At 45.6% G+C, this 15830-nt stretch overlaps 1 protein-coding gene across 1 annotated transcript; it reads right to left on the reverse strand.

Moving 5' to 3' along the window:
• Positions 1-712: 712 nt before the first annotated feature.
• On the reverse strand, positions 713-1636 carry LOC147700625 (olfactory receptor 5V1-like). Its single transcript, XM_086928460.1, has one exon. The coding sequence runs from the start codon at positions 1634-1636 to the stop codon at positions 713-715; it is 924 nt and encodes a 307-aa protein (XP_086784586.1).
• Between the last annotated feature and the right edge of the window lie 14194 nt (positions 1637-15830).

Below are 15830 nucleotides of genomic sequence, written 5' to 3' on the forward strand. Positions count from 1 at the left end.
TCATCTCTTGTTTTGATACACTTTCTGATCTCCCCAAAGATCAAACCAATAGTGATTTAATAATAATCTTATATCTGACAATGATTGTGTTACTACATTTGAATGATTTGTTGCTCTCAGCTATCTGTTATCGAAAATGTGCACTGCCCATACATTTGTGGATGTTTTGTTCTTCTTCCTCTAAATGCCAGTTTACTATCCCCACAAAACACTACTGTTGAACCTGATTACATTACATTATTTATTACAATCAAGTCACTAAAATGTCGGAAATATCCATAGTAACATCACACGCCCTTTGGCCGCTGATAACTTTTCAACATTGACCTATTGCCCTCACTTAGGGACGCCAAATATTCCTATTTGCTGCTGAAGAGTTAGAGGAAGTACAAGGAGGGGACACTACAGAAAGTAAACAAGATCCAGTTAACCCTGTACTTTTGTATACAACTGCCTTGATGGCTCCTGAGACCAGGGCTAGTAAGAGCAGAGCATGGAGGGCCAAAGGGAAAGAGAAGCATCAGCGCTACACTTGGCTACCCTTAATCTACATGCATGATATAAGTGTTACAAATAATCGTCCAAACGCCTGCCACGGAGTATTAAAGTTTTCTCTTGTACAGGATTCCATCCACAGTTTACAGTTACATTTTCAACTAAAGGTTTTTGGAAGCCTTGCAAAAGTTGTGGATTGTTTTGGTTCCATTGTCAATCATACTTTTACTCTCCTTCTGAGGACATTTGTAAATTCTTTGTTTTTCAGGGTGTATATGATAGGGTTGCACAGTGGAGGAACAGCAGTGTACACCAAAGCCATCATCTTGTTCTCTTTTATTGAAAAAGTTGATGTTGGTCTCATATACGTAGGACAAGCAGACCCAAAGTATAAAATAATCACAATGAGATGAGAACCACAGGTTGAAAATGTCTTGCGGCTCCCCTCCCTCGACTTCATGTTCAGTATCCTTGAGATGATCTTGACATAAGATCCGATGACAAAAATGAAAGGAAGCAGTCCAAAAGTACATCCAAATACATAGTTCAGAATATCAATACCGTGGATGCTGGTGCAAGAAAGCTTCATCAGGGCAGTGACATCACAGTAGAAGTGGTTGATGGTGTGGGATTGACAGTAGTAGAGCCTAGAGATTAGTATTATGTGTGAAAGCGGGATCAAGATGCCACCAAGCCAACTTCCAGTGGCCAGCTGTATGCACATGTTTTTGTTCATGATACTCATGTAATGTAAGGGATGACAGATGGCCACATACCGATCATAGGCCATAACTGTGAGGATAAGGAATTCTGCCCCCACCAAGAAGATAAAGAAATATATCTGCAGCAGACATTTGGTAAGAGAAATGAGTGTGCCTGTCTGAAAGAAGTGTATCAGCATATGTGGGTAAGTGACTGAGATGTTAGTGATGTCAATGAAGGCAACATTTATAAGAAATAAATACATGGGGGTGTGCAGATGTGAGCTGGAGTATACTATTGATATAATAAGAAGGTTTCCAATCAGAGTCATCACGTAAATTAATGTAAATGTAATAAAAAGGGGAACTTGCAGCAGTGGAAGGTCAGAAAACCCTATAAGCAGGAACTGTTCCTCTGAAGTCAGATTTTGTCCTTCCATTTGTAATGTAATGTAATGTAATGGTGTTTTATAAAGCGCACTTCTGCCCTGAGGCCTCGTAGTGCTTAGGACGGGTGAGGAGAGGCGACTGTCAGAAAGTACGCGTTAATGAAAAAGAAGGGTCTTCAGTTGTTTGCAAAACTTGAGTAGATCTGGTTCATTGCGGAGGGAGAGGGGCAGGGAGCTCCAGCGTGAGACGGCATTCCACAAGAATGAGCGTCCTGCCCACCTTGCTCGTTTGTCCAGATGTATTGTGATTTTAAGGCAGGCTGAAATAAAGCACACCAACAATGTGAATATATCTTTTGACTAGCTGATTTGGCGTTTAATTTTCTATTCGTGGTCTTCTAAAAAGCTCCTGATTTAATCATTTGCCTATGTTCAAACATGCTAATAACAATTATTTTCTATTGCACAATATTTTTAGGGGAATTTCATCATTTGTCTTTCAGAGATGGGGTCACTATTTATTGCAAATGTGTGTGCCTAAAATTATTGACTCAGATTAGATTTTCATGGAGAAAAAGGTATAAACTGCTTCATACTCTCTAAAATATGGTATTCTATTGTACCAGTATATCCACAAAATTTAGATTTGGAGAGAATTTAAAATGAACAATTTCTATTAGCAAAATATTCACCCCAAGAGTTTCGCAAAAAAGACGGTACACATGATAACATGAATCATACTCACCAGCTTGTACTTGTTCTAGGTACAATACTACTTTCTGTGGCTGACTTTATTTTGTTTCATCCCTGACACCACGTCTGAGTGTTTTATTTTGTATATTTACTTTTTTAAGGAAGATTTTGTTTTATTGATTTTTCAACATACTTCTCATGGCTTATATCTGGGCTGTCTGACTCCCTCAGTCTCCTCTACTTTGGGGCTTTTTTTTGCAGATTTTGACACAGGCCATACCTGATGCAGGTTCACTGATGATGTAATGGTCCTCCCTATCCAATCTATTTCAAGGAATAGGCCATTGGAGCTAGGGAGTGGAGGTTGAATATATCCTCCCTGCTCAGAAAGAACGGCTTGTGAATCAGTGTGGGCCAAAAATGGAAAGCAATAATGGTATAAGGTGCAAATAAAGGAAGCCCACCTATGGGGCAATATTTAATGCTGGGTGCTGGACTGGAGAAACTCTTCTCCCAAAGGATTAGTTATGCATAAGATAGCAGAGTTCCACGAAGGAAAGCATGATGCACAATATAAAATGGGACCTAGTTTTAGTCATCTGTTTGTTTTCGTCTGGGTTTTGCTTATGTGAATTATCTCAAGAATAACTCAGTAATCAAACTTCATATTGAAAGTTCCAAAAAGAAGATGCAGCTTCGACAAAAAACAGACAGAAAAGATTACGATTTTAGCAAGTCTCCACAGGCCACTTTAATTGACGATGTATTTTAAAAAAAAATTCAAAATGCATAGCGGTAACTATCAATGCCTCAAATCAGGCTGGCCTGGAGGAGAGTAATATTTAATTCACCCGATGTATTTTTTTAAAGCTGAATGAATTTGAGTTCATCAGGTGCAATAAATAGTATCATTTTATTTATGGTTATTGCCGAAAGGGGCTTAATGTGCGGATCTTGGTACTTTCTACACCAACATCCACATGTCTCTTTATTTTCCTTTCATTTTCCCCTAATATATGACGGTAGGTATATTGAGTATGACTTAATCACTAACAATATTTGATGAAACACTCCACTCCAAACCTTCCATTTTTAGTTAGATCTGTTCTGGCTCAGAAACACTCATTCACAGCAATAGATTTTATTTCTCATATCCATTTGAATACTGGTGTGGAGATTTGTCCTGAGAATCACTTAAAGTGTTATTCTTTTAGTGCCCCCATGTCATATTCAAAGGACTGTTGCCTAAATGAAAATGTAAATGCACATGTTTCTTATAACTAGAAAATAATTTGAACATTTACAGGTAGACGTCGTGCTTCCAGGATTTCTATTGCATAGGCGGTAGGGAGGACGGTGGCAGAGTCTCCCCGACCCGCTTGACGCCAGCTAGCTACCTCAAGCACAGTTAATATCGGACAAAGCATTTTATGCCTGAAATCTTGGATGTTGATTTTTTAATTATTGCACGACTTGAATCATTTTTAAAAACACACTTGTATCGGCGTTAATTTTAATTAATTCCCCACGCTGCTTAGTGTTACAGGGGTGACAGAGACTTACTTATAGAAAGGTAAGTCTGCGCTCGATGGTATAGCCTGCCCGCCTCGTTCCGACTCGGCAATTAGCGCCGTAGAGCGGAGGGCGGACAGGTAAGAGCCAGACACACACACTCCACTTCCGCTAGTACGAAACGGGTAGCGGTCTAGTATTCCACAAATAAGGGCTACTTAGCCCTCTTGTCACTTCGAGCGCGCAGCGGTCGCGCGCAGGGGTCGCGCGCAGGGGTGCGCCTGAGGACGCGCCTGAGGCAAGCCAGAGAGAAGCCCGTCTGCGCCTGTCCGCGATCGGACGGGGCTAGGGGCCATGACATTTTCATCTGCTGTCCCTGGCTGTCATGCCATTACTCGGGTAAGCTATACCACACGAGAATTATTGGGCCTGCGGCTACCCTCCCAGCCGGGATGTTCAGGGGAGGTGGGAACCCCTCCAGAGGGCCCTTTCTCTTGTAACAATTGCCACTTCAGGCATTATGTGATAGGAAGTTGGTTGATATACATCATGTGTCCACCGGAGAGCTGGAACCAAACACGCGATTAGGCTGCAAAAACCTACTATGCAACATTCGATCGCTATCTAAGCACTACCCTGAAGTTTGGGAGCTAATCTCCTCACGAAAGCCAGACCTATGTTTCCTTACCGAAACTTGTTTAAACCCACACTCAGTTCCAGCTATTACACTTGGGATCCCGGATGGCTATAAGATACTAAGATTAGACCGCCCAGTTAAAACTGGGGGAGGTATAGCCATTGTTTATAAAAATCATCTCTCCATCTCAATTATAGAAGAATGTAGTACTTCTGAGTTAGAATTGATGATCTTTAAGATTAAAATGCCTAATAATACACATCGTAAAGGAGCTTTAGTCTACCGCCCCCCGGTCCCTGTGCAAATTTCTCCATTTCTCTGTTAGAAGCATTGGCTGCACATATTGATCCTGGAAGTGAATTCCTACTCCTTGGAGATTTTAATGTCCATAGTGAGTTGAAGGAGTGTGGTGATGCACAGTCATTACTGACTGATCTTGCTCTACTTGGTCTTACACAGAGAAATATAGGCCCAACACATCAGGCAGGGCATAACCTGGACCTTATTTTTTCGAATACTCCGAATATCAACTGTTTCCCTCCCATCCAGGCAAAATGGACTGACCATTTTATTATGGAATTCAATACACTAAATCTAGGTAAACCGCTCCCTCAACCTGTAACATTGCCCAATAGACGGAGACAATGGCATAAGGTGACCCCTGAAGTTTTTCAAGAGAAGTTTGTTGAGCCCTCGTTTAATCCTACAGAGGGAGTTGAAACGGCGTTGGCCAAATATGATCAAGCCATTCGTACGGCGGTAGATATTATTGCCCCTATGAAAGTGTTCCATCCACGTCCTGCACACAAACAGGAAGCGTGGTTCTCAGAACATTTACGCTCCCTAAAACAGGCCGCCAGAAAGCTGGAAAAGATCTGGAGAACATCACACAGAGCGGACGACAGGAATGACTATTGGTCAGCTCTCACTCTCTATCACAAGCCTATTCGGATCGCACGCAAGAATCACATTGCGTCCCTTCTTTCGGCCGCAGGTAATGTTCCCAGGGTAATATACCAAATTCTCCAATCCTTTGTGAAACCAGTGGCTTGTGAGAGTGTTGAACTTTCCTCACAACAACTATGCGATGAAATATTGCAATTTTTCACAACTAAGATAGACAAGATCTATGATACCATCATTAATGCCAACCGGTCTTCTATAGGAGATTTACCATCTCCACTAGTGGAAGAAGAAACATGCTCAGCCACTCTCAGTGCATTCCCTCCTATCTCTTTGGAAGAGGTACAATGCCTGGTGAGTCAAACCAAGAGTGGCAGTCTTTTGGACTCTATTCCAGCTAGAATGATGCCGGTGGTGGTTAAGACACTGGGCACAGGGATTCAATACCTGGTGAATCTATCACTGACCGAAGGCCGTGTGCCCTTGGCAAGGAAAAAGGCATCGGTAAGACCTATTAGGAAGAACACCACAATTCCCTCGACGGATTTGTCTAATCTCAGACCGATATCCCTACTTCCATTCATGGGAAAGCTCACTGAAAGACATGTAAACAAGCACCTTTCGAGCTATATCGAACAGGCCGGCAGTCTAGACCACTTGCAATTTGGCTTTAGGCCGAAGCATTGCACAGAGTCGTCACTACTGTCAGTAACGGATGATCTACACATGTACCAGGACAGGGGTCACTCGGTAGTCCTGGTACTGTTAGATCTGTCGGCAGCGTTTGACACTATATCCCATAATATTCTGCTCGAACGGCTTGCTAAGATCGGTCTTGTGAGTACAGCGCTGGCCTGGCTAAGAAGTTTCCTATCTAACCGGACTCAATCGGTTAGTATGGGTACATTGTGGAGTGGTGTGGCTCACTGGTTAGAGGCGGCAGACCCGGGAGCAGAAGTCGGCCGGGACCAGGGTTCAATTCCCGACGCGGCAGGGTCGTGGACTTTGGTCAGCGGACTCAATAATTCTCGCTTCGGTGCCTACTCTAATTCAGGGGTCCCACTCGGCAACTCTGGGCATCAGCTTGCCTAATCTCCACAACGGCCCCTCCAACGCCGGGGATGCTTGGCTCCACCTTGGGGACTCCCAGCAGGGACCATCCCACAGGGAAAGCCAGGACGGGTTCCCCAGCGTTACACAGCGCCAGGAAACCTCCGGGTAACAGTGCGCTTTACAAGCTCAAACATAATAATAATAATAATAATAATAATAATTAGTTCGGTGGAAACCGAGATCACCAAGGGGGTGCCACAGGGCTCTTGTTTAAGCCCAACTCTTTTCAACATCTACGTGGCCTCCCTGGCTAAAATCTTGAGAGAGTTCGGTTTCATCCCAGTGTAATATGTGGATGATACACAGCTCCTGTTGCCTTTCAAAACTCTTACCGACGAAGTGAAAACATCTTTTACCAATGGCATGAAAGCGGTAGCAAATTGGATGACTTCCAATTGCCTCTACTGCAACGTAGGCAAAACGGAGGTTGTGCTCTTTGGGGAAGCAAAGATCCTGTGGACTCCGGACTGGTGGCCGCAAGACCTTGGCCCGGTCCCAGACCCCAAAGTGGTTGTGAAAAATCTAGGAGTGCGCTTGGATCGTGAACTTTCTTTCAAGCAGCATTGTAACATCATTGTGGGTTCCTGCTTCCATATCATCGGCCTCTTGCGAAAGATCTTTCCCCTGTTACCGGACTTCACCAGGAAAACCTTGGTGCAAGTTCTGATACTTAGTCGTTTCGACTATTGCAATGGCCTCCTGTTATCGGCCAATGATGGAGTACTAGCCAAACTCCAGATGATACAAAATACTGTGGCCAGGCTGGTATTAAACCCCCCCCTAGAACACCGTCTAAACCTCTCTTGGAGAAATTGCATTGGCTCTCAGTCCGTAACAGGGTAAAATTTAAAATCTGCTGTTTAATACACAAGAGCCTAAATGGACTAGGGCCCTTACACTGGAGAGATAAATTCATTCCATACAACCCGGTTCGGTCTCTTAGGTCCAGTAACCAGCTTCTCCTGAGAGTGCCAGCAGTGAGAAGGGTCAGACAGGGTGGCAAGGCCTTATCTGTAGTAGGCCCGATTCTATGGAACAAGCTTTCCCTTGATCTGAGGCAATGTTCTGAACATCTGAGCTTCAGGAAGAAGCTCAAAACATTCTTGTTTCAGAACTAATTTGCTATCCACTGACTGCTTGACCATGCTTCTGGTTTTTTGGGCGCAGAGATACTCCGGAAGGAGTCGATTCAAGCGCGTTATAAACCCGCAAATAAATAAATGAATACATTTCAAAGTGGAAAATCTACTTTTCTAGCTCTTTCAAGCAGAGCTTCATGTAAAGCAGACAATCGACTTAGAGCCACCCCGCTTCCAAAGCCCACGATAAATAGCCACAACAAATGACAGAGCCTAAACTGTTCAAATATATGTATGACCAGATTAAGACAGCATCCATTTGTGGAGCATAGTTTAATATAAGATATTGTTTCTCTTTGTTTCCAAATTGTGTCATTTAAAGCTTGTTTGCCATTTTAGGTGCTTTAAACTTGAGCATCAGGGAGGCGTGGCCAAGATGGCGGTTGGATAAGACATGCCTTTGTGCCTCTCAGACTCCGCTGGAAAAAAGCACGATCATAACTATCTCTCAAGGGACTCTGCCATTGGGGAGACACACTGGTCACACTTACAAATCAACAGCAGCCCCGTCCAAATGCCGCTCCCACTATAAAGGTACTTAAACGACGAGGCAGGAATACTGCAGGCCCAGAAGAGAGCCAACGAGGCCCTGATAAAAGAGAAGGATCACACAGACAATCACTCAAAAGAGTGCGTGGAAGATGTGGTCTGCCACATGAGAGAAGCTCTGGCGGCGAAAATACACGCTGGGCATGTGGGCTTGGCCCCAATGGCCACGCTCAACAGAGGTCCCTTGCACCAGCCGCTCCCCATAGGGAGACCTGGAAGACGAGAGAAGCACCCAACTTAGTCCTAAAGAGGCCTTGAGAGACAATAGGACTGGCTGCGGGGGATGTGATCAGTCTCTTCTTCCGCAGTGGTGTACCCCAGGGACCGTGGGGGCTCGATGGGTGTGGCAGAGGAGTGCCTTCCACCACACCACCTGAAGCAGCACACAATCACATCAATCATTACATAGACTTATAAAGCTACTAGAAAGAGGCAGAGATGCCCACCTCTTCCTGCACGGGAGACCGAGGCACATGAGACCCAGGGACTCAAAGAACCCAAGGAGCAGACGGTGTTTCCCAAACAGAAGCAAAAACCGGGCACCCATGAGAGTCAGGGCCCTGTGAGACCTACAAGAAAAATTAGAAGACACAGCACGGGGGACAGTGCGACAGCATGCACAGGACCAAGGCCAAAGGGGATAAGAGCCCATGACCACGAACCAAGGGACGTGGCTTGAGGCCCTGCCGGCCCGCACACTCAATACTAACCTCCAGAACGGCAGCCAAATCTGATGACGACGGTGCACAGATAACCCCCACAAGCATGCTAAACCTAAGTGACATACCGCTGCGTTGCGCAGGAGCTCCTTGACAAAGTAGGTCCTATAAACTGGAAATGGCACACCGAGAAAGGTAGAGGAGCAACAGAGAGAAGCTAAGCCCACACAAAATAGCACCCTATCCCCCCTGGTCAAACTGAAATAAAGAACAGAAGCTATGGCAGTGGCTCGGACCAAAAAGGAGCGCTCAGTGAAGGATATGCTAGTAAAGCAGCCCATACGAGGAACCCTAACCGGAGAACCAATAGTCGATGACGGGCAACAAGATGGAGCGGAGGGACCAGACAGCCCAGCAACAAAAGCGTTCATGACCACGCTTTTCACCTCCCTCCAGGATGATCTGCAAAAATTAAGGGTCAACTGTCAGTCGACTTGAAGGAAATAAGGAGGGATCTGCAGAAAGTAGGGGAACGAGTAGCATCCTAGGAAGACCGAGAAATCAGCAGAAATGAAGAGATCGAAATGATGCAGCAAGAAATTCTCCGCCTGAGAAAACAGCATATAGAGCTGCAAGCTCAAGCAGAAGACTTGGAAAACCACTCAAGAAGAAACAATGTCCGCATCAGAGGAGTGCCATCCCAAGCAGAAGGAGACAATATATGGGGCTGGATGTACATCATGACAACGTGGGCTTTTACACCGCGCTGCCATTACAACGCATTCATTATAACGCAAGTCATTACAACGACTTGCACTGTAGGCGCTGGATTTTGGAATAGTATGATTTACTATTCTAACTCCAGCCTACGCAACAGTAGGGAAGGTGTTGGAATAGTAAATCTACTATTCCTTAGTCTCTAGCGCCATCCAGTATGAGTCGTTGTAACGACTTGCGTTGTAATGGCAGCGCGGTGTAAAGCCTGCGCTGGCATGGCTGTCTCCCACGGGGCTATGTCCTTGCCCTATTTTGCCATGTATTGAGCAACAAACACAACTCAGACATCCAGATTGATAGGGTACATTGAGTGGGCCTGCCTAAAGGTCCCGATGCCCCCCCAGCAGACATACTAGCTTGTGTACATGACTTCAAATCAAAGAACTGACAAAGGTTTGGCGAGGGGGTGCACTGCGAAATGTATCCACTGATTTCCTTAAGGTGTAAAAAAGTCCAATTTGTTAGGGTGCTCCTACAGGAGGCGTGTCCATCCATACACGTCGGATCTTAGTAGCCAAAATGTGCAACCACCAGATTGTGAGAGCATCCCTGAAAAGGGCACACCATAGGTTTTTTGTAAAAAGTCTCCTTAATAGGTTTCTTTGCGTTTCATATATGTTTTATTTTATTATTCCAGAATTGTATTTCATGATATTTCAATTCATATCAATCTTTAAGTATTTTCACCATAATTCATCATTCGAGATCATTATTTCATAATACGCATTTCTGAATACTCCAATGCATTCGGGCAGCCTTGCCCTTTATCAAGGAGCGCTGAAACATAAGGATATAGCAATCAACAATCATGCTGCTTAAATAAACATCGTACTTAAATACATAATAACTTCTAACCAAATATTTAGTGCTTAATCTGTGCTGTAGGGAACAATCATTAAAAAATAATCAGAAAAAAGTGATCGAAAGTGATCGAAAGTAACAGCTTAGTGCTCGAGTGTGGTTGACATACTATGGGTAAGTCTAGAGTGTCACGCTGCTTCGAGAAACGTTAAAATCCTCGTGCACAATAACGGAGTGTTTAAATCAATAAACCACTCGGATATGTTGAGATTTAAGGTCTATGTACGCCAAATGCGTATGGGTACACCACGTTAGTAAGTAGTCCTATAACGAAACTAAACAAGAGTGGCATCACCTACACTGATCGTGCACAAAGACTATACGGTCAAAGTATCACGTGCAGGGTGTCTATTAACGATGAAAAGCAAACTTACTTAGGATTCAGAATGTGTGCGTGCGTAATGTCGGGCGTCCTCGCCGATGGTGTCGAGTGCTTTGAAAGTGCTGTCTATGTTAGTAACCGGTAAAAATGGTGAAACAAACAGGTAACACCGCCTACTTGGGTCACATGAAAGAAACATAAAGGGTGAACATAAAAAGTGGACTATGGGTGGTAAAAACAAGTATAGCGGCCTTGATTGAATGTGTAAACAAGTAAACATAGGATAGTCTATACATAACTTACATTGTAAGCCACACAATAAAGAGGTACAGCAACAGAAAACCACTCGAAGACTGGCGAAATAAAACAACTGAATTCCATCCGATTATTAAGCCCAAACGGCTTCTTAGATTGCAATTTGTAAATCCATGCGATCTCACGTTGTAGCAAGTATTTATTATTGTCTTTACCTTTACTTTTTTTGATAATTTCAAGTACCATGAATTTCAATTGAGAAATGTTATGTTTTTGTTCCATGAAGTGTACAGAAATGTTCGATTTTTCAATAAAATGGAAAATGGACAGTGATCCTGTCCCTGTTAGAGAACTCGGGGCGGTGTATGCCTGTTGTAAGAAACACATCTCCTGTCAAGAGACATAGCATAGCACTCATGCGCTCTCACCACTTTCCACGCCAAGCTTGGTCCCCAAGCACAACAAATTCAATGACAAGGTAGTCTCCACTTTAACAGAGATTAAGGGGCGCTTACTTGCAATTAGAATGCAAAGGGAATCCACACACTTCACCCTAGCTAATATGTACACCCAAACTCTCAACAGCAGGCCTTTATCATTAGGGCTTTAACAGATGTACTAGCTTCTCCTAATGCAACAATGTTGGTGGGAAGTGACTTCAACCTAGTGATGGACTCGGTAATGAATGGACCACTCAGGGCAACAGTCCACACAAACTGGGGCCTTTACGGCCGAGGGCATGCACTGGCACACAAAACATATGCGTACATAGATCATTTTTTAGCTTCAGAGATACTGGCCCCAAGACAAAAAAGCACATCCATTGAATCTTGATCCCTATCAGACCATGGAATTATCACGGTCACGATCCCTATCAGACCATGGAATTATCACGGTCACGATACAGGCAGATACATCTCAGTAAAGTCCGTCCAGATGGTGTCTCCGGGAAAGCCTCCTACAATCCCCGGCGATCATGGAGGACATGTGCGCGAAACTGACAGACTGCCTGCACTCGAGTGACTTAGGGAACACATCCCAGATTACAGTTTGGGAAGCGCTAAAACTAGTGATGAGGGGGGGAATGTATTGCAGTCTCTGCGGCTGAGAATCGGTTACACCAAGAGAAACGCCAGTGCTTGGAACAAGAAGTGACAGAAGTGAAAGCCATACACAACGCACCCGGCGCCAAGGGTTTGGAGATAATTGGAAAAGAAAAGGCTCCTACTGAAGCGACTGGACCTAGACAGAGCGGAATGTGCCCTCCTCAGACTTCGAAAAAACAGGGTGGTGTGGAGTGCAAAAAAACGATGGATTAGGACCCAGATCTTTTGACTGGGTGGAATGTGTGACATTGATCCTCATTCGGTCCATCACCTGTTGTTTTTGCCTCCTCAGACTTCGGCACACATTTTATCTGAGCAGTGACCGCTGCAGCCAGATGCTTGTGCCTCTATACAGATTACATTATCCTCTCGCTGGCGTATCCTGTATTGCTAGATGAGCTGGAGAGCTTTGGGGAGACTTCGGGATTCAAAGTCAAGTTAAACCAATCCCATATCCTAAATCTATCAGTACCCACAGCCCTCAAACAAAGTCTCTGGAGACAATTCTCCCCTTCCTGGGCAGAGCATTCCATGCCCTACCTGTGCATTCTATTGGTTCCATCCATCCCAAAAACCCTAGCACTAAACTACGCTGCACTCATAGACCAAATGACTACGGCATTGGTTGGAGCCGCCTAAAGCTGGCTTGTTTATAGAGGCCGCCAAGGGAACTGTATTCCCTCGCATACTTTACATCTATCAAGCACTACCACTACCCCCACCCCAAAAGCACTGCGTACTTTGCAACTCACAATTAATAAATTTGTTTGGGGGGTTAAAAACCGCGCTTACCAATCACTCATCTAGCTCAGCCTACATGAGAGGGTGGTGCAGGGCTCCCACTAATCCACAAATATCTACAAGCGGCACATCTCTGCTATATAGTTGTGTGGAACCACCCTCCATCTGAGAAACACTGGTCCTTTATGGACCAAACGGTCGCGGGAGTAAATATATGGCGAGAAGCATGGCTACCACACAAATACAGAGCGTGGGGCCGGTACTCCTCCCCAGTAACATCTTCCACTCTAAAAGTCTGAGATAAGGTGGCTTGTAGAAAGGGGCTAACAACATTTCCAACGCTGTTGTCCCCAATAGTGGATATCCCGATTTTCCCTGAGCCGCAACAAAGAAGTGTTCAACAAATGGAGAGAGCAGGGCTGTAAATGGGTGGGCCCCTTGTACGGCCACAATGGGATAATTCCCTTCGATCAGCTAAAGCAGGAATATTCGCTCCACTAGGCCGATGCATTCCACTATATACAACTCCGTCACAAGGCAACCTCTCTGGAATATCAAACAGCAGCCTCACAGTCACTCACAAGTTTTGAAATATGGCTTGTGCGCAAAGACGACAACAAACACCTCATCTTTGAGCTCTAATCTATGGTTTTCACAGGCATTAAGGGAGGGCGAACCAAAGGGCAACTGGGGTAGGAGGAAGAAATGTGACGCACACTCTCTGATAAAGAATGGTCAGACATACACTTTAGGGTGCATCATACAGCGCACAGTACTGCTAGAACAGAATGGGCCGACCAAGTGATTACATACTGGTGTCTCATAATGAATCGCATTCATAATTGGGATAAAGGATGCTTGGGGGAAATGTTGGAAGGGGTGTGGACAAACAGCCTCCCTAATCCACTTGGCACTGTCCCAAGCTGACACGCTTCTGGGCACTAGTGTCATATGATATAGATATGGCATTCAATAGTAAGCCCAGGTGGGTAACTCCGCTCCGCCAGCAGAGTTTACGGAGTTTTGCCTACTCCACGCTCTGTTGAGAAGACGGAGTTCAAGCAGAACTCCAACTTAGAGTTCAGGCAAAACTATAACTCCATCTAGTTGCTAGAGATGATTTTGAGTGCAATCCTCATGGATGTTTGTAGTGTCAAACAAATACATTAAAGTTGTCTGAGCCCTCCCACATAAGTCCACGTAGAGTTCCATTGTTTGTCACCAACATATTTTATTCTTTTTCACACAGAATTATGCACATCTCACTGCCTCTGCCAACATGTGTTTGTCCGAGCAGAAAATATGGATCAGACTACATCAGGGCTAAGTACTTGTTCTATTTGGAAATATTCCCCAACTCATTGGCATCGTGTACAGACTTCAGTACATTATGTTTTAGTCTTGCATCACACTGGCATTTCCAGCCTTACTCACTGTTCTCTCACGGGCTGAGTGGTCGCTCCCTGTGTCTCTTGCAGGCATCTGGTATTGTAACGCTGCGTTGCTGGAATTGCTTTAAAAGTGCCTTTCTCATTTAGTTACATTTCGCCTGCTGTGTTGATTTTATCGTAGCGCTGCATTGCTTGGACTGCTTTAACTGTGCCATTTCATTTGTCTACATTTCGCCTGCTGTGTTGCATATTTCCGCTTTGCCTCGTTAGCGCTTTGTTAATCAATCTCCCACTGCTGCTTAGTCCTGCTAGCGCGTTTGACTCTAGCGCTCCGCTGTGCTCCCCCCTCCGCCTCCATTTTGTTGTTGTTGTCCTCGTGTGCCCGCCCCGCCTCCCAGCTGAGACGCCCTCCCACAGAATAGAAATAGCGCTCCTATCCCTGCATGCGCCGTGACTCACTCCTCTCTCACGGGCTGAGTGGTCGCTCCCAGTGTCTCTTGCAGGCATCTGGTATTGTAACGCTGCGTTGCTGGAATTGCTTTAAAAGTGCCTTTCTCATTTAGTTACATTTCGCCTGCTGTGTTGATTTTATCGTAGCGCTGCATTGCTTGGACTGCTTTAACTGTGCCATTTCATTTGTCTACATTTCGCCTGCTGTGTTGCATATTTCCGCTTTGCCTCGTTAGCGCTTTGTTAATCAATCTCCCACTGCTGCTTAGTCCTGCTAGCGCGTTTGACTCTAGCGCTCCGCTGTGCTCCCCCCTCCGCCTCCATTTTGTTGTTGTTGTCCTCGTGTGCCCGCCCCGCCTCCCAGCTGAGACGCCCTCGCCCCTCCCCCTCCACCTTCCATATATGACAGTAGTTCCCGCGCGCAGCGTTAACGCGCAGCGATCGCGCCCCATGCGCGCCGAAGGTGCGCCAAAGGTAAGCCCGTCTACGCCCGTCCGCGCCTGGACCGCGCCCAGCGCCAGACCCCCTGGCCCCCGTCCCTCGCAGCCCCCCCGCATCACCTACGATGTCGCCACCCTCCTAGCCCTTAATCCCGGTCGCGCCCCCAACTGCGTCCAAGCCGCTCCTGGACACACCCATGGACCTTTCTCCTGCTACTCCTGCAAATTTATCGGCACCGACAACATCTCCGCTACGACCACAACACAGATTCCTGACCCCAACCACCTACAGTGCATCCTTCTCAACACTCGATCGGTCCACAGACACGCCATTGACCTATGGAACCTACTAGACACCATCTCTCCAGACGGCGCCTTCCTAACAGAAACTTGGATGAACGCTTCCTCCGCCCCAGACATCACCATTGCCATCCCTGAAGACTATAAGATCACACGCAAGGACCGCACCGACCACACAGGAGGAGGAATCGCTATCGTCCATATGAAATCAATCCGCATCTCAACTAGCTCTGACGCCAACCTCGCTAACTCCGAACACCTTCACTTCCAGATCCACATCGACCCCAAGACCACACTCAGAGGCACCCTCCTCTACAGACCACCAGGACCCCGCGCAAAATTCAGTGAAGACATCACGGACTTCATCACTCCTCACGCGCTCCCCTCCAAAGACTAC

This window comes from Lissotriton vulgaris, chromosome 7, assembly GCF_964263255.1.
Source record: "Lissotriton vulgaris chromosome 7, aLisVul1.2, whole genome shotgun sequence".
Lineage (NCBI taxonomy): Eukaryota > Metazoa > Chordata > Amphibia > Caudata > Salamandridae > Lissotriton > Lissotriton vulgaris.

Bases quoted from the DNA above. Each gene is read 5' to 3' on its own strand.
- LOC147700625 (XM_086928460.1), bottom strand. From the start codon at position 1,636: ATGGAAGGACAAAATCTGACTTCAGAGGAACAGTTCCTGCTTATAGGG.